The sequence below is a fragment of the Danio rerio genome, chromosome 5, assembly GCF_052040795.2.
Source record: "Danio rerio strain M-AB ecotype USA chromosome 5, GRCz13ab, whole genome shotgun sequence".
NCBI classification, from domain to species: Eukaryota; Metazoa; Chordata; class Actinopteri; order Cypriniformes; family Danionidae; genus Danio; species Danio rerio.
Window position 1 is genome coordinate 26,255,674 of NC_141025.1, and position 26,494 is coordinate 26,282,167.

A 26,494-nucleotide genomic window follows, 5' to 3' on the forward strand; every position below is an offset into this window, starting at 1 on the left:
TAACATTTTTCACAATATCTTCTTTTGTGTTCAACAAGTAAAGGGTAAGTAAATGATAAGAGAAATTGGATCCCTTTAAGAATCATTCATGAATTATGTACATTTCAAATAATAATAATAAAAAAAAACTTAAATGATATTCTTAAGAAAAATAAAAACACAGAATACTTGAAGATTCCTCCAAATTATCAGTGTAACCTGCTAGTAATTTCCTTAATTATATTAAACCCCCAATGAATTAGCACCCTAACTTTCAAGATTTCACTGACTTTGTCAAGCCTTTCTAAATTGACTAAAACATTCCAACATTAGGATGTCCCGTTGAAGGACCTTCAAAACCTTGTCAATTATAGCAAGATAAGTAGGTACAAATCTGTTTCCAGAATATTGCATCTTTACAATGTTACCAACTCAAAAAAGTCCCCCAAAAAGATTGGTCATCCACGAAAGACAAATGCAGAGAATCTGAATCATATCAATACTGCAGAACTACTCACCAGTTAAAGGTAAGTTAAGAATCCATTTCAGCATATAATGTCTTAAAGTTTAAGAGAAAATGGACTCAAAGCCCACTTTTTAGAGACCAAATCTCTCACCAGTAGAATGCATATTTTCTGCAGCAGAAGTTATACATATACATAGCTGAGTGACTTCTAACATTTATCTGACGCTCCTTCTACAACATGTGGATTTTTCTCTGTGTTCATCGGCCAATCAGACAGCAATTTTCATGCAGCATAACAAGGCTTGTCATACAGCAAAATGGGTAAAGCAGTTGAAGCTGAAAATGTTAAAATTTGAAATAAGGAAATGGCCAGCCCAGAGTCCTGTGTAAACCTGATGGAAAATCATTGTGTTAAATTGAAAGCAAGAGCTTCTACACTTAAATGTTTGGCAGGTATAACTTTCATGTGCGTAGAGTTGCTGAATTTTACCACGCACACATGCGGTTTTTTTAAAAACTTCTTTGGTTTGGTGCGTCAATCTTGTCAATGCTATATTATTCAAAAAAGGCAATGATTCGGACTTAAGTAACTGCTTCCAACTGTTTTTTAGCTTTTCTCTTGCTTACATTCTACGGGTGATTAAAAGACACAGTCGTTTCGGCACAATGCCTTCCTTAGTGTGACTTCCTTCAGTTTTTTAGGTATAACTTTCAGAAATATTTGTTCATGCGACAATCATCGCTGTTCTTTAATTTTGATCACTGTCTCCACGAAATGAACGGTTTTGTTAAAAGGTACTTAAAGGGATGGTTCAACCCCCCAAAAATATATTTACTCATTATTTGTTCTAAACCTTTATGAGTTTATTTCTTCTGTTAAACACTAAAGAATATATTTTGAAAATAGTTAACAAAAATAAATAAATAAAACATTTTGGGTGAACTATCCCTTATCTTTGTTATTTTTTAAAACACTGTTCTACTAGTATGGTAGAGACACGACTAAAATCTAAATATTCTTGATTTTTAAGATCTTCAATATATTCTGTAACAAGCATAAAAAGTGGGCAGTTACAGTTGTGCTCCCGTTACACATGCACCAACACACCAAACTTGAGAAAATGTATCATCTTACAACCAGGACACTGAGTGTGAACTGTAGATGACAGGATCAGTTACAAACCTACAAAAGTAGAGTGTCCTCCATATAACATTTCTGTCTCTTTTTTTGGTACTCTGTAATCTCATTCCTTCTCTTTCTCCCTCCACTAATTCCATTCAGTGTGCTCACTTTGCATCTAGCTTGATTAAAGGAAAGCTGCTGTCTTTTCCCCTCTGTTCTCTCTATCTCTAAGTGCTGGGCTGTGAAAGGAAACATCTTGGCACATAAACACGCTCTGCAGAGAAAAAAAAATTACACTTCCATAGCCAGTCGAGTGAGAGCAAGCCAGGAACATCATGATTCCTATAGGCTCGTATTTTGTTATTTGATGGCTGAGAAGAATAACTAGCCAGCCAATAATAAAGGCCTTCAGTTTTGGGTTAGCTATACCTCTATGGTTTGGATATGACCGCAGTAACCTCTTTTTAAACACGGCTACCATTAAAATACACAATCATTTTTAAATCACACATTAGGCCACTAACAGATAATATAAGAATAAAATATATTTTATTTTTGCATTGTACATGATCACATTTGCTAACATCAAAGACGTTTAGTTTCAGATATTGCACTAAACTCAACTATCTGGGTTAAATATTTTAATCAACTTTATTCAAATTTATTTTTATGCCAAAGTTTGGGTTAAACCAAATTTTATTATTTTAATCTAAAATAATATGAAAATGTAACCCTATATTTGACCCTAATTAGATTTTTTTTTTACCTTGTTTGTAGTGTGTAATGAAGCTAAAATGTTTAAAGAGACTAATTCTGAATCTAAACTGCCAATCTTCAGTAATTCCAGTTCTATTGTTTTTATAAGTAATAAATGTCAGGATTCGGTTTATTTGGTCTTGTGAATTCTTGTTTAGGTGGCAGAGTCCAGACACAAGTGTTGTCTTGTGTGTTTTGCTTGGCTCGAGGTTGAGCACTCTTATCCTGTTCTTGTCTGTTTTCGTATTTTGTATGAGCACCGTCTTGGCTGCGTTGGGGTCGTGCTTACTCAGAAATTTTTAGTTTATTTGGACCCAAGAAATGGAGGAAAAACTAGTGTAAATCTATCAGGAGTGCCCGTGTCTGTTTGACGTGTCATCTGTGCAATACCACAACCGGATCAACAAAAAAATAAATAAAGTTGAGGAGAAATTGCTAATTCTCTTCAAAAGCCAGGTGAGCAAAATAAGTACATATTCTACTGCACTAAAGGCATTATGTAGTTAATAACGAAAGATATATTACGTGACCTCACATGGTTTCCATGTCACTTCTTATGTTTTTGGTTGTTAGACGTAGTTTGGACAAAGTTGTCCGTGATTCTTCATATTTTAAAGTCATGCGGGGTGACAATGTAAACACAGAAGCAACAGAATGCTAGCCCAGATAGTCATGCAGTGTGAAGACCTCCGTCACATGACTACTTTGAAAATCATGCAGTCTGAACTCGGCATTAGTGTTTTTTTTCATGGGAAGACGCGATTAATGAGTTCTCTCACTGGCTGCATGTTCAAGTTCCGTTTTACATGAGCACATGGCTTTGTTCCACTTACCTTGTTAACCCATTATTAGCTTATTATGTTCACCTGTCTGTTTGCCTGTCTGGTTGTTTCTCCTTTAAAGTCTCCTCATGTCTGCTGTTCTGTTCCAGTTCATCGTCGTTCTTCCTAAGAGTCATGTTCTATTCCTTTCCAGTCTTGCTAGCCCAGCCCAGCCGAGTCCAGTCCAATCCAGTCCAGTCCAGTCTAGTTTGTTTTTTAGTTATGTTTTTCCCCCTCTGTGTTGTTTTTGTTTTGTTTTATTGTTCATAATTAATAAATGCCCATTATTCATTGCACTGATCATCCTTTCCCACCCACTGACTGTGACAAAATGTATAAAAAGTCTTCAGTGACTTACTTCAGGCTTACAAAAACAGCTTGGTTCAACTGCTACTTTTTTCTAAAGTACCATTAAAAATGCACAAAAGCATGCACATCAATCTAAACGGGTGCTCAGCCAAATAAAAAAAAGTGTCAAAATAATCATAAAGGTGGCAACACTAAAGCTCTAAAAACATATATTCATTAACTTAAAAAAAGCTATCACAAAGTGTCTGAAATTTCGAGCACATCGGCTCGTCATCAGACACTTCAATGCACACAACGTATCATTAAACCGATCACAACAAACTGGGCCACCTGACCAATCACAGTAGTGTATGCTATTGGAAATAAGGAGTTTAGAAAGACCAGATTCTTGAACAAATCATTTCAGATGGCAAAGGGGTGATGGTGCAATGTATAATATAAAAAAAAAATATTTAGATATATGAACTGCAGCTTTAAAGTAGAAAATAGGGGCACTAAAACTGTCTCACATCATTCCAAATTCATAAATCATTAGTAAAATATCAATCATAAGTCAAACCGCTGTCCATCATATGAGCACTAAACTGAATGTGACCATTAAAAAGCCCATATCATTACGTGAAAGCATAAATCTATTTGATTGCTCAGCGTAAAGCACAAGTGAAATTCTTTTATTGTCTCAGAGGTCTCTGCATGGCAAATCACAAAATTAAGGTGACAAGGAACATTTATAATAGATGAATATTTCATGCTTATCAAAGTTGTAAATATTTCATTAAATGCTTTATACATGAAGACAAAATTAGCTCAGGCTGAGAGCAGTTGCAACTCATTTCAATAAGAACGCACACTTAAAAAAAAAATTATTCATTAGATTTATTAACTTTTTTTAAGGTAGCCAGTTGCAAAAAAAAACAAAAATGTGAATGGCCTGAATTTAAACAAACAAATGACGTTCAGTAATGTTCAACATAAATTGTTTGTTTAAATTCAGCTCACACAAATTGTTTGCAACCAGTTACCTTAAAAACATTTAGTAAATCCATTGAATCATGAGGAGGGAGGAAAGACATCTTAACATCTTAACAGTTGATATTAACAAAAATGTTAAGTAAAGAAAAACATTTGAATGATTATGGATAACAAGTGACTCACACAGCAGGAAAGAAGAAGAGACATTTATGGAAGGAGCATACAACACACACTCTCTCTCACATATACACACACAACATGCTAAAAGTCACTATTGATATCCATCATAAAAATCTCACAAACACAAAAACGGATCAATAAGATGCTTCCGTGACACTGCTTGATGGACGGCTTCGATTCATTTCTCTCATTTTCCAGGAACTGGGTCAGGTGACAGTGAGAAAAGAGCATTTAAAAGATAAATGAAGCAGTGAAAAAGGGATGGGATCTTGCATTGTTGTTAAAACTGTGTTTCTTATGAACTTCTGGGTGATGATTAACTGTCACACATCATGATACCTGTTTTTTTTTTAAACAGGAGTTTTTTTCTGCTTTAAACAAACAAGCCACAAATGCATCATTAATGGAAAATACAGATATATAAAAAATCAATTCACATTTGGTTTTAAAATGCACTATAACTACAGAAATGTCTCATAGATGTATATTTAAAGCACATGTTATATATTTAGTAATCCATCATCTTGTTTATAACAGGTTTAAGGCTATTTCTGTTATTTTAGTTATAAAATGTGAACTTGAAGCAAATATATTTTCTCCCTGTGTGAATACAAGGAGGAAGTGCAAAATGTTTATTTTATGTTAAAAATTAGTAAATGTAATAAATGTTATTGAAATTTTTGTCATGGGTTGGGTAGTTGATGTGAAATGAATTATTTATTGCTTTTTCGTACCGCTTGAACTGCTAACAAAAGAGTTAGGGAGTTGAACAAACATTTAACATTAAATATTAAACTTGGGGTCATAACTTCCTCCACCTAGGAACATGAATAATATACTACTTCGGGTGTGATATGTAAAGTCACAGGGTGATAAAGTTCTGGACTGTTGTAACAAAACTGTTTCCGTCTCATATAAAAGCTCTTTAGAACTTATATTGGTCAAGCAAATCTGAAAAATATAATATAATGATATTATTTAGAATAATATAATTGAGAAAAAAAAGTTTATTGATCCTAACATTAACATATTAATACTTTCTAAAGCGTTCATGACACTGAAAATGCCTCTGATTTATTTTTATTTTTTTGTGTGTGTCAAGAATCAATTACATCGTAAAGTATATTGAATCATTTTATATTGTAACATTTCACAATATTTGTAATTTTATCAAATCAATTCACGGTGAGCATAAAATAAAAATAAAATAAAAGTAATACAAATTTACCAGATCTCTATCATTTGATTTAATTATTTTAATCAACTTTCTTAAAAGGTTTATTTTAATGGCATAAAGGGAACTGATATTTTCTTGTAGAAAGGATAATGACAGTCAAAGTGATAGTTTTCCCAAACATCATCCTCAAGTGGTTCCAAACTACCTATACGTTTCCTTTTTCTGTTGAAAATAAAAAACAATTCCCTAACAAAGTCATTGTCTACCAGTATCCAACATTCTACAAAATATCTTCTTTAGTGTTTAATAAAGGGAAAGAAAACAAGCTTTGAACAAGAAGAAGGTGGGTAATAATGATGTAAACCTGATGGAAAATCATTTATTTATTTTCTTTTCGGCTTATTAATCAGGGGTCGCCACAGCAGAATGAACCACCAATTTATCCAACATGTTTTATGCAGCGGATGCCCTTCCAGCTGCAAATACCCATACACACTCTTTCACACACATTCTCCTATACGGCATGTCTTTGGACTATGGGGGAAACTGGAGCACCCGGAGAAAACCCAAGCCAACACGGGGAGAACATGCAAACTCCACACAGAATTGGCCCAGCCAGGGCTTGAACCAGCAACCTTCTTGCTGTGAGGCGATTGTGCTACCCACTGCATCACCGTGCTGCCCCCTGATGGAAAATCCTTGAGCTAAATTCCTTCACGTCTACAGAAAGATATAAACGGGGTCAGAGCCAACTCCAAGTGGGTGGGACATGAGCTCCAAGTGGGCCTTACAAAGCTTTTGAAGTTTTCATTTATTTAATATCTTGTACTTGACATGGAGTTCAACCAATTGTGTTTTATGAATGTCTACACCTAAAGTATGAACACCCTAAAACCAACTATACAGTAACCTGCTGTGTTTTATTAATGTCTACAACACCTTACCCAAACCTAAACCCAACCTCACAGTAACCTGCTGTGTTTTATTAATGTCTACTACACCTACACCAACCCTAAACCCAGCCTAGTTGCGATGTAATCCCTCACACTTGGAGGTCTCCGGGCTCCAGCAATACCTACTTGCACTTCTACACTCAAATGTTTGTCAAGTAACCCTCAGAAATATTAGTTTATGCTACAATCATTGCTATTCACTAACTTTAATCAGTTTACTTTAAACAGTTTCCACTGTTCTACAGATTTTTTTGGGTGAACTGTCCCTTCAAGCCACCATTCAGCTCATGGTTTTTCCAAATATGGGGCATTTCTGAAAGAGGTTCAAAGAAACTCTACTCTGGCATGAGAATAAGATCTATTTTGGTGGAAAAGTTATATCTGTGATCCATAACTAACATCTCTCTCTCTCTCTAGCTCTGCCTCAATTTATAACTCCCTGCCCCAGCAAGGTTTTACAAGGTGAACATTTCTGCAACAATTATCATTTAAGAGCGACCGTCCCTGACTCCCAACACATATTGCCATTCAATTAAAGTGAACACAAATCGAGGGTCAGGGTTTTATAGCTGATCCTAATGACCAATTAAAATGTAACTCATTGCCTCTTGAGGTGGGTTCTCCACAATCCTTCTTACCAGTCCCTATTCATTTCATTTCAGTGTTGCCTCATGTTTCTCTTTCACCTTTTGCCCAACATGCTCTTCCAAAACACTTCTATGCTTTTTTCACAAGGTCCTCATTTACCACACTGCCCTTTCTGTCCTCATTACAGTCTTCTCTCTCCCTCCAAAACTCACATCATAGTCAATAACAAAAAACGTTTTTGTCTATCAGCTTTCTCCAACCCAAGTCCTGTTTTTCTTGAACGGCTGACCATTACAGTGCTTTCCCCCATCACTCTCTCCTTCATTCCTTTTCTCTTCCATCTCATGTTTATTTCATCCAATCTTCCTTCAATGCTGCTTTTCTCCCAGGAGTACAGCGAGATCTCAATAATTCAGCAGGCTGTCTGAGCTATGCTTGGCTAGCAGGACACCCATCACTGGACACCAGGAACTTTCAGTGCCCCACTTACTCCATAAGCAGACAGATAATCATCAACATCGCTCCAAAGCACTGCTTTACGCTGACGGGATTACTATGATCTCAACTGGCCTTAAATATCATGAATGAGGCTTTTTCTTTTAGCAACTGGGGGATCTTTCACAAAGCTCCATTTTCATGCTAAATGTCAATAGCATGCTTGTAACACAATCATCCTAGTGTAGTAAATGTTATTGTGGACGTCCCTACAGTGTACTTATTTGATACACTCCCACACACACATGCGCATGCACTATTTAGCCCACTTAAAAACGATTTAACATTATAGAAAGAAAGTTCACCCAAAACGTAAAGCTGCTCATCCAATACATCACCAATGCAATTATATGCGAGTACTTATATACTCACCCCTAGTGCTGTCTATTTACTGTTCAGTAAATTTAATTTAAGACTTTTTTTCTAGAACATTAAAGGTATAGTGTTATTTATTTGATTTATTTTTTGCTTTGTATTATACTCTATTGAATCATGTTATTCATTTTGTATTGTGTGCATATGTTTTTGTGACTGTCCACATCTCTCAACTCTAGCCCCTTTCACACATGCAGACCTTTCTGGAAAATTATCGACAATTCATGTATCATGTGTGATAGGGTCCTTTTTGAAAATACCAGTAAATTAGTTTTGCCAATTTTCCGGAGAGAGAAATTTTACAGATAATTTACCGGAATGCTGCTCTGTGTGAACACCAGGATTCATGTACATTTTTACTACTACAATTCCATGATTCCATGATTTTTCCATGACTTTCAAGCAAATTTTCATGACCTAATGTTTCATGCAATGTCTACATATGCGTGGTAAAAAAAAAACAATGCATGTTTAAATTTATTACAGCATATCGTTATATCGTTATCATTATATCTATGTCAAATTTATTTAGAGCGACGTGGTGGCACAGTGGGTAGCAAGTTCACCTCACAGCAAGAAATACACTGGTTCAAGCCTCGGCTTGGTCAGTTGGCATATCTGTGTGGAGTTTGCATGTTTTCTGGTGTTTGCTTGGGTTTCCTCTGTGTGCTCTGGTTTCCCCGACAAGTCTAAAGACATGTGGTATGGGTGAATTGGGTATGCTAAAGATGACTGTAGTGTACAAGTTTGTGTGTGAGAGTGTGTATGGATGTTTCCCAGTGAAGGGTTGCAGCTGGAAGGGCATTCACTGCATAAAAAATATGCTGGTTCATTCCGTTGTGGAGACACCTGATTAATAAAGGGACTAAGGTGAAAAGAAAATGTACGAATGATTAAAATTGACTTAAAAAAATGCTTACACCGCTCTAATTATGTGAGAGTATGCGATTGGCCAAGTACTAGAAAAAAAGTAAATAACCTATATTCAATTATATAGATATCAGTTTTCCATGACTTTTCCAAAACTTTGTGGGTTTTTCTGTTTTTCCAAAACTTTTCCTAGTATGGAAAATGCCATGTCAAAATTCCATGACTTTTCCAGGTTTTCCATGACTGTATGAACCCTGGAAAACAAAAGGAAAATTGCCAGAAAGAGCATGCTCACATTTTGAACATGCTGATGTGAAACATCTGCTCTAGCCAATCAGAACATTCTGATGCATTCACGTTTATGAAAAAAAAAAAGCTTTTGAATACTTTTCCAGACACATTTAGCTGCTAGTTACCATTCAGATTACGTTTTTATTTTCCTTCTTAATGCCAACTATGTAAAAAAGTTTCGATAAAATGCTTATAATAAACCATTGTTTGTTTACCTTCAAGCTATGCTTCAGTTTCTTGACGTGTGTGCACATGTGTGTGCTCCGGTGAGCGCCAGCACACACATTTATTATGTACATCTCGACATGTGAAAGTGTTTTACTATATGTTAACAAGGAAGTTGTGCACAATAATTATCCATCCACAGGATTTGTAATGTAGTCAAATGTGTAAACATTTAGCTGCGGTTTGCGCTTCTGCCTTTTGATGTCTCTGGGACAAAAGCAGCTGCCTGAATGCTAAAGCTTGAAATAAAAGTAAAACAATCAACAAAAATCCGACCCTTTTACGAATACAAGCGCAGTCGTTTACATGGACTACAAATCCAGTCATGCACCACACACTCACACCTGTTCCAGTTCTCTGTTGATTGCTAACACACACAGATGAAGCTTATCAGAACGGATTACATGGAGTTTAAAAGCAGCCCAGACCCACACACACTAGTTGCTGAGTCTTGTTTAACTGTACTGTGACATTAAGATGCGTTTCCTTTGCCTTGCCTTGTTTGACCTTTTGCCTTGTTTTATTGTTTACTGTACATTGCTTGCCACTGGGACTGACTAATCGCCTGTTTAAGATGATCTGTATGTACCAGTTTGCCCCTGTGGTAAAATAATCTGCATTTGTCAGTGCCCCATCACATAACAATAGTAAACCATTTCTTATTATTTAAGTTTAAAAAAAGTATATATTTGTCTTTTTTTTTAAATCATAAGGTTTAAAAAGACCAAAAACAAATCAACAATCCAAGATGAAGCCAGTCTGTGTTGAATTAGCTGCAGATGCAGGAATTAACTGAGTGAAAAAGAATTAAAAATGCTAAAAAAAAAAAAAAAACAATAACACAACCGTAATCATTCTCCGCCTAATTCACAATGTCGTTTCCAATTACAATCCAATGGATCTCAAATACAAACTGCTTTACAATTAACTTCCTTTTAAAGTAATTAAAGAATTTTGTGCTTCCACTTATGATTAGTGTTCCACTGATGCAGGCTCAAAAGGGCTCGCTAGTGCAGCATGACTTTATTGCTTGCTGAATCAACAGTCTTTGAACACTTATTATTTCTCATGGATCTTCCCATTTCATTTTCATCACAAAAATGGAGCCCTGCAGTTTGCCAAACTCAGATGACACTTCTGCCAAACTAGTTTCAAAGGCCACTGACATACTCTTCTGTTTCACTGGCAGAAAACTAATGCAAGTAATAAAAAAGGAACAGGTCTTTCTGTAATGCTACTGCTTAGATAGAGCATTAACATGGTCTTAATATGCTTACACTGTAAGAAAAACACAATTCTTTATGTTTTCCCAACACACGATTCATTCATTCATTCATTCATTCATTCATTCATTCATTCATTCATTCATTTTCTTTTAGGCTTAGTCCCTTTATTAATCTAGGATCGCCACAACGAAATGAACCGCCAGCTTATCCAGCATATGTTTTATGCAGCGGATGCCCTACCAGCTGCAACCCATCACTGGAAAACGTCCATACACACTCATTCACATACACTCATACACACACATACACTATAAACAATTTAGCTTACCCAATTCACCTATACCGCATGTCTTTAGACTTGTGGAGGAAACCGGAGCACCGGAAACCTAATGGAAACCCATATACACAAGGGGAGAACATGCAAACTCCACACAGAAATGCCAACTGAACCAGCAGAGGCTCAAACCAGCAACCTTCTTGCTGTGAGGCGATCGTGCTACCCACTGCACCAACCAATGTTGTACAAATTTAAGTGGATTAAATATAAAGAAAAGATGCTTATTTTTGTTTATTTTCCCAACTGACAACCTGCCGCAAGCTAACCGAATAATAATGGCTAACCGGTGAGGGATGAGACAAGGACGAGACACATATTTTGACTTTTTAAATAGGCTATAGGCTACTATAGCAGGCGAGGCAGTGGCGCAGTAGGTAGTGCTGTCGCCTCACAGCAAGAATGTGGCTGGGTCGCTGGTTTGACCCTCGGCTCAGTTGGCGTTTCTGTGTGGAGTTTGCATGTTCTCCCTGCCTTCGCGTGGGTTTCCTCCGGGTGCCCCGGTTTCCCCCACAGTCCAAAGACATGCAGTACAGGTGAATTGGGTAGGCTAAATTGTCCGTAGTGTGTGAATGTTTGTGTGGATGAGAGATGGGTGTGAATGTTTGTTTCCAGAGATGGGTTGCGGCTGGAAGGGCATCCGCTGCGTAAAAACTTGCTGGATAAGTTGGTGGTTCATTCTGTTGTGGCGACCCCGGATTAATAAAGGGACTAAACCGACAAGAAAATGAATGAATGCTACTATAGCATATATTAATTGTATTTTTACATGTAGTGTTGTATTGATTTGCATACATGTTTTATAGTTTATATAGCTATAAAATAAAGTTTGATAAAGAGTTATCATTGTGCACAAATCAAGTAGCCTAAATCATTGGATTTGTCTGATTTTTATAAGAACTATTAATAACTGTCATTTTCCAAATATGAATAGGTTGGTCTGTTGGTTGTACACTAAATCCTCAAAACTATATCTGTTGTTTAACTGATACCATTAATACCATTTAACTGTTAAACTGATACCATTAATGAGTTAGAAATGCACCCTTTCGGTTAATGATTAATCAGTTATTATAAGCATTCCTAATTTAAAACAATGAGCCATTTTCAGATCTCTCCAGAGATGTTTATTAGGAGTTAGGTCTGGGCTCTGGCTGGGCCACTCAAAGACATTCACTGAGTTGTTGTGAAGCCACTCTATTCATATTTTGGCGGTGTGCTTTGGGTCATTGTCTTGCTGGAAGTTGAACCAGTCTGAGGTCAAGAGCACTCTCAAGTAGGTTTTCATTCAGGATGTCTCTGTACATTGCAGCATTCATCTTTTCCTCTTATCTGACTAGTATTCAAGTTCCTGCTGCTGAAAAACATCCCCACAGCATGATGATGCCACCACCATGCTTCACTGTAGGAATAGTATTAGCCTGGTGATGAGCGGTGCCTGGTTTTCTTCAAACGTAACGCCTGGCAATCACTCCAAAGAGTTTAATTTTTTCATCAGATCAGGGAATTTTGTTTCTTATGGTCTGAGAGTCCCTCAGATGCCTTTTGGAAAATTCCTGGTGTGGAGTGGCTTCCGTCTGGCCACTCTACCGTACAGGCTTGATCTTGCTGCACAGATGGTTGTCCTCCTGAAAGATTCTCCTCTCTCCACAGTAGAAAGCTGGAGCTCAGACAGGGTGACCATCGGGTTATTGAACAACCTCCCTGACCAAGGCCTTTCTCCCCAATCACTCAGCTTAGATGGCCGGCCAGCTTTAGGAAGAGTCCTGGTGGTTCCAAACATCTCCCACTTACGGATGAAGACCACTGAGCTCATTGGAGCCTTCAGAGCAGCAGAAACTTTTGTGTAACCTTCCCCAGCCTTGTGCCTTGAGACATGTCTTGAGGGTCTACAGACTATTTCTTTGTCTTCATGCTTGGTTTGTGCTTTGACATGCACTGTTAACCCTAGACAGGTGTATGTCTTTTCAAATCATGTCCAATCAACTGAACTTACCACAGGTCAACTTCAATTAAGCTGCTGAAACAACTCAAGAATGATGAGTGGAAAAATAAACGTATCTGAGCTCAATTTAGAGCTTCACGGCAAAGGCTGTGAATACTGTTCTTAGGGGTTTTATTTTTAATAAATTTGCAACAGGTTCAAAAATTATTTTGTTCACATTGTCATTGTGGAGTATTGTAATACTCCACAGACAAGTTAAAAGCTCTTAAATTCTTTACTTCAGTCATTCTTTACAACTGTAGAGTATACGGGCCCTTTCTTCAGTAAAGGAACCTGACAGGACTAAAAGAGATGTTAAAAACACTGCTGCTGCTTTGAATTAGACAGACTTCTATTCATCTATTGATCTGTATCTTTTAAAATAAACATCCTAACCCTAACCCTAAATGTAAAACACAGTAAAAACCCTCTAAATCTGTCAACCTAAAGGAGGTTTGGTTTGTAGCTGGACATTATTGGAGTTTGCTGACAGGTACAATGAACAGCTGTTCACTATTGAAACACCACAGAGTCTCGCTAGATCCTCCTGTACGGACAAGTATCAGTTATAAAACTCTCACAAGACGATAATTTAGACAACTATGCAGATATTTTAAAGTCTTCACACAAAGAGAGCACGCATAGTTTGTGAATCAACTGTCTCTTGCAACTCTGATACAGTACGTGTTGCAGACGTGAGGCACACGTGAGCTGGTTGTTATACTGTAACTCTTATCGCCATTACCTTTTCATTTGCGTGACTGTTTGCTTTATACAACTGAGAATGCAGTCCTAGTTGACGCACAGCAGTTATTTAAGGCACAGTTATGTCTGTATTTAACAGTGATGCTGTTTTTGCACAGAGTCCGAATTAGCCTATTCAATCACAGAAAACGGGAAATTCCATTACTACTATAATTTTAATATGACATATTCAATAATGTAATCAATTAATTATAGTATAATAGTTAAGGTAATTTTAATGTCGCGACCCACCTGCAGGATCGCTGAGGCCCCCACGGCCCACTGGATGAGAATCCCTGGTATATAGTATATAGTGAGTAAATAGTTTAGAAATCATTTTAATTTATGGTTGATCTCTTTAATCTTTCTTACATATAGGCTAAATATATTAGATATACACTAATGCATAAATCCATCCTCGAAAATCCAAGCCTACATTAAGACAGCATTTTTAGTCGCCATCCTTAATGGAAAGAAATGTGCAATATCCTCATCTCCACATACACAAACTCAATTTTTAATGATGAAATGGTTGAGCATCTCTATTCCTAATAGTGAGATCACAGCATAAAACCAGCTCACAGAACACATACTGTGATTCCATTAACGTACAGTCTGCATGTATAATTCAGAAAGCTGGCATTAAACTACTCGCTCTCTCTAGATGACTGTCCAGTTATCTCACTGCTGCCTCTGTTTTGACTCTTTCTTGTTTTATCCAGCTGTCTCTCTCTCACTCTCTCTCTCTCTCTTTCTTTCTATCTCTGTCTCCATAGATACGCAGACAGTTTTGCCCGTCCCTGCCTCAACCAATTGTTCAGGGATTGAAGCTTGCAGGAAGTAGGTCAGCCTGTGTTGCACTTGGCATAAGGTAAAAGCAGTCGGTGCATTTAAAGACCAATTTTGGGTTAATGTTCATCTAACCTTCGAGCTGGGACTGTAACAAAATCCATAACACAGAATCTATGACATGTGGATTTTTAATGATAGGGTAGGTGGTGGAGATATTGTCTTGACTTAAATACAGAAACAGTGCCTCTGTCTAGTTGGTGAGAAGATTTATTCAGGCTCCAGCCTCCGACTAAAATAGGGCGAATAGGGCTGAGCGATTTGGCAATTATTTTTTTATTTATTTTGTTTTTGCCCTCTGTAAAGTAAATAAAATTTGCTCACATTTTACAAGTGAGAGATTTTTGAATGTAGGGTGAATTGTTTGACTTAACAATTATTAACGTAAACGCACACAACAAACTATGATTATTTATTCAAAACCAACGCTGAACAACTGAAATTAAAACACACATTGCCTAAAACGGGGTTCTCTGTGCCACCCACTGTCATCACCGCTACCAAACCAACCAATCACAAAGCTTGCGCTACGAATCGTTGTGCCGTGTAAGTACATTTTTTCGAGAGGTGTGCGGGTATGCGAAGGCTGCATCGGACTGTACTCGTGCCCTTGACAGAAGTATAATATTATAATAATATAATAAGTATAAATCCTAATATAATAGTGTAATTCAACTCTACACAGAATTTGATTGATTATAGATTCTGAATGTCGATTTCGATTACTTTTCGATAAATCCCCCAGCCCTAGTTGCAAATGTCGCATAACAATTTGTGACAGCAATATATTGGGTCTGGAATAATGGCATTGTGCAACACAAAAGAATCCATAACTCATAAAGAAATCAGTTTTAAGAGCCACATCCAAGTAACAAATCAGTTTCAATTTTGTCAGTTTTCTGATTTTGGCTGAACTTTTTCTACTGGTGATGTTTATTAAAGTTTTTTTTTTTTTTTTGCTTGTTTAACAATGGTATCTGCAACTTTAAATTGTACATTTCTACTCTGTAAAAAGTCATGACAGCATATGTTTTAGTTCATTGTAACTTATTAAACTAAGTTAACCATGTTCTAACTTAACTTTTTAAGTTATGCAAGTTTTTGAAAGTCAATTTAACATAATTTAAGTTCAATGAACTCATAAGGTTAATTTGATTCAGCTCAAAATTATAGGGCAACCAGGATTTTTTTACAGTGTAAAGGTCAAAGATGAAAAAAGTGGTTTTCAACCATTAAAATAATCAAAGAATTTAATTCCCCTCATACATTTGACTATCTCATGTTTTATGAATTTCTTTCTAAGCAATCAATTCATTAATTTTCGCTCAACTTCGTTATTTATCGCCACAGCGGAATGAACCGCCTACTTATCCAGCATATGTTTTACACAGTGAATGCCCTTCCAGTCACAACCCACTACTGGGAAACATCTATACACACTCATCCACACACACTATGGCCAATTTAGCTTATTCATTTTACCTATAGCGCATGTCTTTGGACTGTGGGGGAAACCAGAGCACCCGGAGGAAACCCACCCGGACACAGGGAGAACATGATGCAAACTCCATAGAAATGCCACCTGACCCAGCTGGGGCTCAGTGACCTTCTTGCTGTGAGGCGATCATGCTACCCACCGCACCACTGTGATGCCCCAAACACAATCAATATAATACATTTTTACAATTCCGAGGATGTTGTTTGTTGTAACAATAGTTTAAATATCAAAAAAATGTAATAAGTAAAGACATCCATTTAAGTTCAGACCCCCCCCCCCCATTTTTCATTCAAAATATAATGCAAATATTTATATGAATTTTATTCTAAGTATATAAATTAATGTCTACTGCATTAAATGTCTACTTACTATTTCTAGGTATTTTTAAGATTTTTTTTTTTTCATTTAAAATGCAAGAAAAAAATTAGCACAATCATCACATATTGTTTTATGTATTTTGATGAATACGAATCAAGATAAGTCATTTATTTTTACATAGATATATGAATTACAACCATATTTTAGCATTTAATTTGAAATTCTAAACAACTTACTTGACATAAAATGCAAATGCTTTATATACATTTGCTTAACTGATTCAGACAAAAAAATGTTTTTGACCCAGACAGATCATTTGCATGTTGGAGATTAAATGGATAGATCACCAAAAATGACAATTCTGTCATCATTTACTCACCCTTTACTTGTTCCAAAGCTGTTGAGTTTCTTTCTTCTTTTTAAGACAAATGAAGATATTTTGAAAACATTTACTTCCATACTCTATAGTAATTTGTGGGGATGTTCCGATCACAATTTTTGCAGCCGATACGGAGTACTGATTCCTTGTCATTGTGATCAGCCGACACCAAAGCCTGATTCTGATACTTCAAGTTTTATATAACTTTGCCATTGCATAATCGCATTTTCCCTCTATATATGAGATCTTGCCTTACCCAATGAATAAATTAAGGATGTCACATACATGTTATGGTCAGAAGCAGCTTTACAAACACAATAATAGATAAAAAGATGGTAAGAAAAATTACTATTGACTGACTATTACTATTGAATTAACATTGCTCAAGTATTGTAGAGCTGTGGATGAATAATCTGGGTTGTAAACTCATAAACAAACACTTGCAATCAGTTCATGAGATCGGCCAGATCAGCGAGTACTGATCGAATCGTGAAATGTGATTATCGGCCGATACTGGTCTACAGCCGATCTATCGGAGTATCCATAGTAATTTGTTTTTACTAGTATGGACGTCAATGATTTCAAAAAGAGACTCATAAAGGTTTAGAAACACTTGAGTGATTATTAAGTGATTACAGGGACTTTTAAACAGAAATGAGAGTTACAATCAAACTAGAATATGACTTTAAACTAAACAGTAAACAGGAATAAATGCAAGTTTAATAATTCAAAAAACAGTGATCAAACAATATAAAGTAAACAATGCACACATTTCACTTCTTTATCCAGTTTGAATGATTTTGTATATTGGCTCTTAGTTTTAATTTCAGAAGCCAAACAGTACTCACCTTTTAGACTAGAGCCTCATTTATGCTTGATTAAATACTGTGACAGAGTTATAAGGAAATGTCAGTGGGATCCAGAGACAGCTGAGACAAACAAAACATGGTGTCGTTTGACTATGAAGGATTTTATAGCAGTGTGATAAAACCGAACAGGTTTCATAACTGCCTCTTCATCATTCAATCAACATAATATATCAGTCTTTCTGCACACAATTTTTTGCCTGGTACTTATATTTCTAAAGGAGCTGTTGACATGAAATTGTAGCAGATTTAAAAAATAAAATAAAGCAAAATAAAATAACCAAAACATATAAAATAAAAAATAAAAAGACGTGCAATAACAATAGAATGACAAGACGAAAGTACTACTGAAATGTCTATAATATATACACGCTATTTTTGTATTAACAGTTTCAAGAAGCCTCTTACATGGAGAATGAAGTAGTATGCATTGCTCAGGTGTGATTTCTTCCCAGCGTCTTTCTAATATTGATGATTCTATCAGTCTCATCTATCAACTCTGATTTCTGGTTCTTATTAGATTCAAGTCAGGTGATTGGCTGGAAGATCCTATCAGCTTAATTTTATTTTTACTTAAAACCAGTTGAGCATTTCCTTGGTTTGTTTGGGATGTTTGTCTTGCTGAAATGTCCACCCTGGTAATGTAGGTGTTGGGATTGAAGCAGCTAATAATAATTTACACAGACAAGGGGCAGGGCTGCTTTCTGAGAGATTTCAGATGCTGTCTGAGCTTTTCTTCATGTGCTAAATACTTTTTCCATGTTTCATTTCATTTTACATTGCCGGCAGCTAGCTTTCTGCAACTCTCACATGGTCGCCCACTAAAGCTAAGCAGGGCTGTGCCCAGTCAGTACCTGGATGGGAGACCACAGAGAAGTGGTGTTAGTGAGGCCAGCGCTCAACCTGCGGTCTGGGAAGGACATATTTGCCCACTGGCCTCTGTCCTAACCATCCCCATATCATAATTGGCTTCATCACTTTGTCTTCTTTCCACCAATCAGCTGGTGTGTCGTGTGTGGTACGGTGCAATATAGCTGCCATCGCATCACCTAGGTGGATGCTAAACTGTACACATGGTGGATAAGGAGATTCCCCCAATGTTTAAAGTGCTTTGAGTGTCCAGAAAGCGCTATATAAATTTAAAGATCATTATTAAATATTATTATTACTACATTACATAACAGTTTAGTTTAGTTTATATATATATATATATATATATATATATATATATATATATATATATATATATATATATATATATATATATATATATATATATATATATATATATATATCAGGATTCTGCCGGCTATTTTTTAACACCCAGTTTTTTGAAGTAGTCATTTTAAAGCCAAAGCTCGTTGATTTGATATGCCTCTTTTGGCTTAGCTAACAGGTAAAGCCAGGTGTATGCATTTGACTTAAGTGACTGCAGGATGATTAGTGTGAAAGGAACAAAAGACGGAATAAAAGTAACTCAACCATAACAATGAAACAATAAAAAAGCTACAAATAATATTAATAAATGGAAACTGAAATGTAAAGAGACAAACACAAAACCCTGATATTCCACAACTTGGACATAAACTCTCTGACTTTCAATGTCTGGAATAGAACTTTTAAAATTCCATGATAATCCAGAAACTCCATGACTTGTGTGAACCCTGATGTTTGGATTACTTTGGTTGTTCAGTTTGTCACTATAGGGGAGCAAGTGTTCAAACTACTCATGAGTCAGTGTGTATCACGCTTTTAGGGTCACAATTTTGGTATGGTACAGTATGTTCTATGTAAAAAAAATGGCTAAAGACAAATTTTGAAGAACATAGAACAAAATACATATTTATCAGGTAAGAAAAAACCCTGACAATTTACCAGGCTTACATATTACTATAGATTGCATGTTCTCACATCTTTCACATCAAACTTGTATTTTCAAATAAAATGCTTAAGAAAAATAAAGGAAGTTTTACATTTCGACTCAACAGTCTCAACAAATTATGGACCCCAGTTGTCACTGACATCTGGTGAAAATTTCAAGTCAACAGCACCTTTAGAAATATGTTTCCTGAGAAAAATTGTAATATTGTGTTCAATAATTGTTATATATTTACAATCTAAATTCTCAAATATAGGCCTACTGTTAGGCATGGGACGATAACTGTTTTTAAGGTATACTCTGTAGCTAAAACTGCCTAAGATTTCTGCTATACCATTTCTAAGGTATGTGTAAGATTTTTTTATTTATGTTTATGTTTATTTGTTTTTTAGGACAATAGTATCTCCAAGAGAAAAGATATCCAAAGTCATCATTTTAAATTGTAAAGAAATAAGTGTTTTTTTAAACTAATACAGAGGGAAGAAGTCAATGATTCATTTGAATTATTTAGCCTGACATGTTTACTGCTCCAACATATTATAAATGTTTCTCAAATTAAAATATATTCTGTTCAAAGGGGAAAAGGTTTTGTTTTTTATCCAGAGATTTAAAAAGAATATATTTTAGAGCAGTAATCACAATTCTGTGACACCGTGATATTTTTATCCAAGGTTACCATACCGTCAGAATCTCATACCGGCCTATGCCTACTGTTGACATGACCTGCTGAGCCAGTGCATGTGCAAACACATCAACAACGCTTTAATCATATGCTTTCTTAACTGCTGATTTCTGACTGCTGTCATTTTTGTTCTGTCATATATTGTTATGACAAGTAAAGAATCCAATTTTAGCGTAAAATCATTTGAAAAATCATTTCTGCAACGATTCTGAGATTTGCAAATTGCATCACTCATCTCTCCTGAATCAATTCAGAGCTTAGTTTTTAACAGCAGAACAGCGAAACCACAAACACACTCGTGAAAGAGCTGACAGCATTTACCACAGACATATCAGCGGTGAGTAACCAACAAAGGCAGGCAGCCAGTGGAGAGCTGAACTCACTGGACCTCATTCATTTAGCATCCACAGGACAGAGCAGGCTGAACCTTTTGCTGACTAGTCACTTCACAGGATCCCATCAATCTACGAAGCCTTCAAACTCCCCCTAATGTGGCCCAATGTGATCAAACCAGCCCACTGACGTAGCTGTTACTATTCTTACTGGGGCGATCCTTTCCTCCGGGGAGCCTGACGTCTGCTGCAAACGTGAGCTATTGTAAAATGCGGCTGCTTCTAAAAATAACATAATAGAGCAACGGGGCTCATAAAGATAGGAACAATGCTTAGTAATTAAGTATCTTCTGGAGGTCAAAACGCTGCTCAAAGTAGTGTGTCTTATATCCTAATTGAGTGTTAGGGCAGGGCTCTTGAGGGCCACTACTCTTCAAAACCAGATTCAGTTAAGCTGATATGATAAAGATAAGGATTAGGTTACAAGTATTCCTCAAATGCAGCAGCAGTAAACTCATAGAAACTCCAAGTCATGAGTGAGTTGGCATTCAGATAACTCTCAAATAATTACTTGTATTAGTAACACTTTACAATAAGGTTGGGTTAGTTAATGCAATGTTTCTCAACCACATTCCTGGAGGACCACTAGCTCTGCATATTTCCCATATCTCCTTAACCAAACACACCTGATTCAGATCATCAGCTCATCAGCAGAGACTGAGAGACCTGTAATTGGTGTGACAGATAAAGGATACATCAAAAACATGCAGTGCTGATGGTCCTTCAGAAACATGGTTGAGAAACACTGAGGTAGTTTATTTAACAGCATGAACAAACAATGAATAATACATTTATTACAGTATTTATTCATATTTTTCAACATTAGTTAATGGAAATAAAGCTGTTCACTATTAGTTCATGTAAACACACAGCACATTATTTACATGAATTAGCATGATCTTAATAATGCATTAGTAAATGTTGCACTACATTAATAAATGCTGTTCTTGTTAGTATACATTAACAAACCTTTACTAATAATACCTTATTGTAAAGTATGATCCTAATATTCAATACAAGTAATAACATCTTAGATGTATATTATGAAATCATAAGGCACTGTTCAGTTCAGTTGTATCCTTGTTCTTTCATCTATGCTTGTAATTTGCTTGTTATATTTTATGTGGTTGCACTTCTCTAAAATATAACTCACCCAATCACTCTAAAATAATGAATTTATTCCAGATAGAGCTATTCAAGTCTTATGGTGAATCTGTTTTCATATTAAAAATATACACACACTTTACGATAAAGTTACTTTATTGACATTTGGGGTTCAATAAAGACCATCTAATGTTTTTAAAGTGCACATGTATAGTTGAAAATGCACAGTAGATTAGTACAATGTTTCTAACACCATAAAAAAAGGGTTCTTCTAAGAATAAAACATCACAGTCAGATTTTTCCCAATATCACGTAGCCCTACTCAGGAGTTAGATTAAAGATAATATATTAAGTTCTTGCACAGACTATTTGCTTTGCTTCAGAACACCTCAATCTCTAAAAGCTTTGGTATTAATTTTTTATTTTTCTGTATATGTTTTTTCCAGCTCTTAAAGTGCCTGAACTTGCTGCTTTGCATTTCATTAATAAAGGACCATGGTTTCAAGTCTCCTATTTCTAAAATGTCCTGAGGGAGAGTAAATTTACAAGCCGATACTCATTTAAATTCAGAAAATATTTGTTTATGACCACTTTTTTAGTCCTATCCCAAATTAAAGTGAGTTTTATATAAAATCATGGTGTACACAACAGATTCTGGACTTGCTGCATCACAGACAACAATATTTGAACAATTTTTTTAAAAATTAATTACTTTCTGGCCATCAGATATTAGGCATGGATGTACAGTATATATTGCGATCATGTCTTTTGAAAGAAATTACATCGCTCCCGATAAAGTTTGATAGATTGATTGGACCTGGAACCGCTTCATGTGACAACACAATTAAGCAGATATTAACCTATGCAGATTAAAGAGATAGTCTAGCCAAAAATGAAAATTGACTCACTATTTGCTCGCTCTTATATTGTTCTAAACCTTTATGGCTTCCTTTATTTTGCTGAACACTAAATATGATATTTTGAAAAAAGCCTAAAAAAACCTGTAATCATTGACCTCCATACTAGATACAAAAATACTATGCAAGTCAGTGGTTGCTGGTTAATTTTTAGGTGAACTATCTTTTTTGCATCTGGAACACTGCGCTCACCCTTCCCATTAGATATTCAAGCAATCTATTGGTGTTATACTATGGGTAATTACTATGAATTACACAGCTCTAATTCACCACAGTTTTTTATTCAGAGCCAATTCAGTACCTCTTATCTGTTTACCTCTGAGCACCAGGACCATGATGTTTCCCTTTAAGTTGCAGCTGAAACCATATGCAAAATACATGGCTTTTATCATGCTTGTTTAGGAGCATCTGAACGTCATGGGTGGGGCTGAACTTGATCTAGTCTGATACACATCAGAGATAAAAATGATCATTTTCTCAACATCAGCAGGTGACAATCTATCACCCATGCTAACAGATTGTTTAGCGATAGCTCAACTTGAGATGTGTAGTGATGACCGTCGAACTAACAGGTTGTTCAGGCAACAACCTGTTAGTTTCCTAAACAACCTGTTAGTAGGTTGGCCAAAGACTGTCAACACAACTTCCTTTAAAACAAACGGTTCCGCCCACGATATTTCATAAGACGTAGAAATTGTGAAATATGTAAAAAAAAAAAAAAAAAACAGATCGTGATGAAATTGTATGAATACATGTATATAAATGTTATTACTGGTTGTATGTTTTGCAACATCTCAATCCGTGATCCTGACACCGCCTGCTCGTGCATCTCTCGCGACATGTTCAAAACAAAAACCCATCAAGGCCTGAATTAAAATAGAAAAAGCACGCGATACGTGTAAACAATGGCACTCTTACCGGTCCTCTCCTCTTTAAAGTCACGTTCTTCCACAGGAGAAGGTGTAGCTGGTGAAGAAATCCCATTTTCAGCGAGTTGGAGAATGAAGTCGCAAATTATAATCTATTCATCACAGTGTTGTTGTTTCGAAATTCCGCTTCATCTGCATTTTGTCCTCCCCGGCGTGTGACAAAGCCAAACATCCTGAAATAAGAGGGCTGGGTTTGTGAACAAAATGCTCTTTAGGTAGCAGCAGATACAGATATTCGCATCTCATTGAGCAGTGGGCGGAGAGACTCCTGTCAGCTTCAGCCAAACGCAGCGAACGAACCTTTCTTATTGCTAGAGTAACTTGAGCGCATCGAGCGCGCGACCGATGTGTCAAGTAGATCAGATGTGATTTTTATGGTAATCTAGCGGCTGCCTCAGCTGGATTACTGATGCGCTGCTGAATCCTCATCATTCTGCGACGCCTGGCTATTTATAGAAACTCCATCGATGTGACAAAATTTTAATCTCTCCATCTTTAGCTTTAACTTCTGGGACTGAGGTCATTTCTCCAGGCTAGACAAATTCATGGAGATCGCAATTTTTGAGGCTCTCGTGGACTGCATTAAGTCTGATCACTGATCGGAGAACTGTGTGCTATTATATCGAGTTACCCTTGAAAAGAGTTGGGAGTGAGAAATTAAAGCAAATAGCGCCCTCTGCCGCATGGCACTGGTTTCAATAGTATGCTGCTGGGGGGAGCTCGAGTTCCTACAGGCGTCACGATTTGTCTAAAAAATAGACATTTAATTCTCGTTCATAGGCCTAGTTCTACCATTAGACACGCATCAGAGCCAGATATATTCTGGGGCATTAACTGAGATTATAATATTACCAGAGATAGTGATAGTGATGTGTGTAGTTTAGCTAATTGATCTTTTGAGTGAATCTCTTTAACTCTAATCACAGTAGGCAGAGCTATGCAAAGTAAGCTTTCATCCCAGTTTTATAAAAAAAAAAGTAATTATTTTCGAATCTTGACAGATGTACTTTATCGTACACATTATATGTTGTGCAATTGCATCTCTAGCATACTTTGTGAGCTCTTTAGTGGTTCATGTGATGACAAACCAGACTTCATTTACCCACTGGAAAGGATATTTACGCTGTCCTAACCATTTATATATCATCCTTTTTTTTATTCACCATATATAAAATAGCAACCTTTTAATCAAGTGACCAATTCCATCTATCAGCATCTATGATGGGAGGGACAACAGATTTCAGGGCCCATTTAATAGGACAGAAAACCTGACGAGAAGCTGAAGTGCAGGGTGATGTCATGAAAATCCATATTAACCCTTGTACACTGTTCAAATTTACTACCCTTTTGTTATGTTAGGGATGAAAACATCCACTGAAATAAATTGCTGTAAAAATGCATGATTTTTAAAAATTGCTCTGCATAAATCTGTCAATCTACCTCAGTCCTGATCAAATGAAATTACAGCATTTCAACTCTTTAATAGCTAAACTCACAAGTGATGTCACTGAGTTTGTAAAAAAAATAAAATAAATTTTTTTCAATATTAAAAATAATTGTGGACTGAATTTTTTCTTGCCTTTTATTACAGTCTTGGACATGTGAACGATTAGTAACAACATTGGCTTTGATGCATTGTTAGATTTTCATTTTTTTCTCAATAAGTTACTGTTGGTGACAGTTTTTGCTCCATTGACTTCCATTATAGTCACATTTAATGGTGCATAAATACACAGTCTTTGTTTTTATTTACTCCATGTAGTTCTGAGAGCTGAGATGCATACTTTGGTTTCCTTAGACACATCAAAGTGTGGTAAGTGCACAAAAGTCACTCTCACACACTCACAGACACACACACATACATTTTAATTTGCTGTTATTTTCCCTATAAAATCCAGAAAGTAAGCTTTTTTGCACAGGCCTATCTAAAGGGTTTATGGTGCCATCTGATGATCAACAGTGAAAATTATAAACTGTACCACTTCCCAACAGGGAAAACCACCAACAATCAAAAATGCATGATTATATGGTGTCATGGCTTTGCAATCAAAAAGATGTAGTTATAATGGAGGTCAATGGGGCAAAAACAGCCACTAACAGTAATTTAGGGAGAAAAAAAAAGAGAAAATGAATGAAAAACAATGCATCAAAGGCAATGTTGTCCAAGACGTTGATAAAAGTTAAGAAAAATCCAGTCCACAATTACTTTTTATATTGAATTTTTTTTTTTCACCAAATCAAATACTCATTTATAAATTTAGGAATTAAAGATTTAAGATCCTTTATTTGTCGAAGAAATTTTGTAGTTTTAATCAGAACTGAAATTAATTAACGGATTTATGCCAAAAATAATAATAATGTATATAGTGAAAGAAATATTTATCTGATGCGTTTTTACAGCAGTTTATTTCAGTAAATGTTTTCATCCCTAATATAACAAAAGGGTAAATGTGCCCAGAGTTTATAGTTGATTTTTATGTATATTTTAATTTCAAAGCATTTTCTCAAAATATCTATCAAAATATGATTTGTTAACAAAAAGCATTCTGCTAGCTGAGAAAAAGACAAAGTTAGGGCCAAATTAAGACTCAAAATCACCCCAGAGTGGATGAAAACATCCCAAACAGTACATAGGGGTCAATGGAGAGACTTGAAGTTTTGAATGCACAGCCCACTATCTTCTAAATGCAAACATTGTTTTGGAGCATTCTGCTGCAACTTGTACACAGTATAAACATAAAACTTACATCCAGTAGTCATGATAAAAGCATAAAATTGAAAATAGTTTTAATGGTGACTTTTTGCTTTCCCCA

General features: G+C 36.0%; 1 protein-coding gene across 5 annotated transcripts in view; it reads right to left on the reverse strand.

Moving 5' to 3' along the window:
- Nucleotides 1-24,292, reverse strand: part of abca2 (ATP binding cassette subfamily A member 2) — a 148,360-nt gene extending 124,068 nt beyond the window's left edge. For 3 of the 5 annotated variants that reach the window (XR_015491196.1, XM_087253482.1, XM_087253480.1), the window contains exon 1: nucleotides 23,671-24,292. Coding sequence is in view for 4 of the 5 variants with exons in the window: in XM_087253482.1 (XP_087109608.1) it covers nucleotides 23,671-23,736 (66 nt within the window). In the remaining variant the exon portion in view is untranslated. The remainder of the gene's footprint in view (nucleotides 1-23,670) is intronic. The other 2 variants (XM_087253484.1, XM_087253481.1) reach the window with 1 other exon arrangement.
- Nucleotides 24,293-26,494: the final 2,202 nt, after the last annotated feature.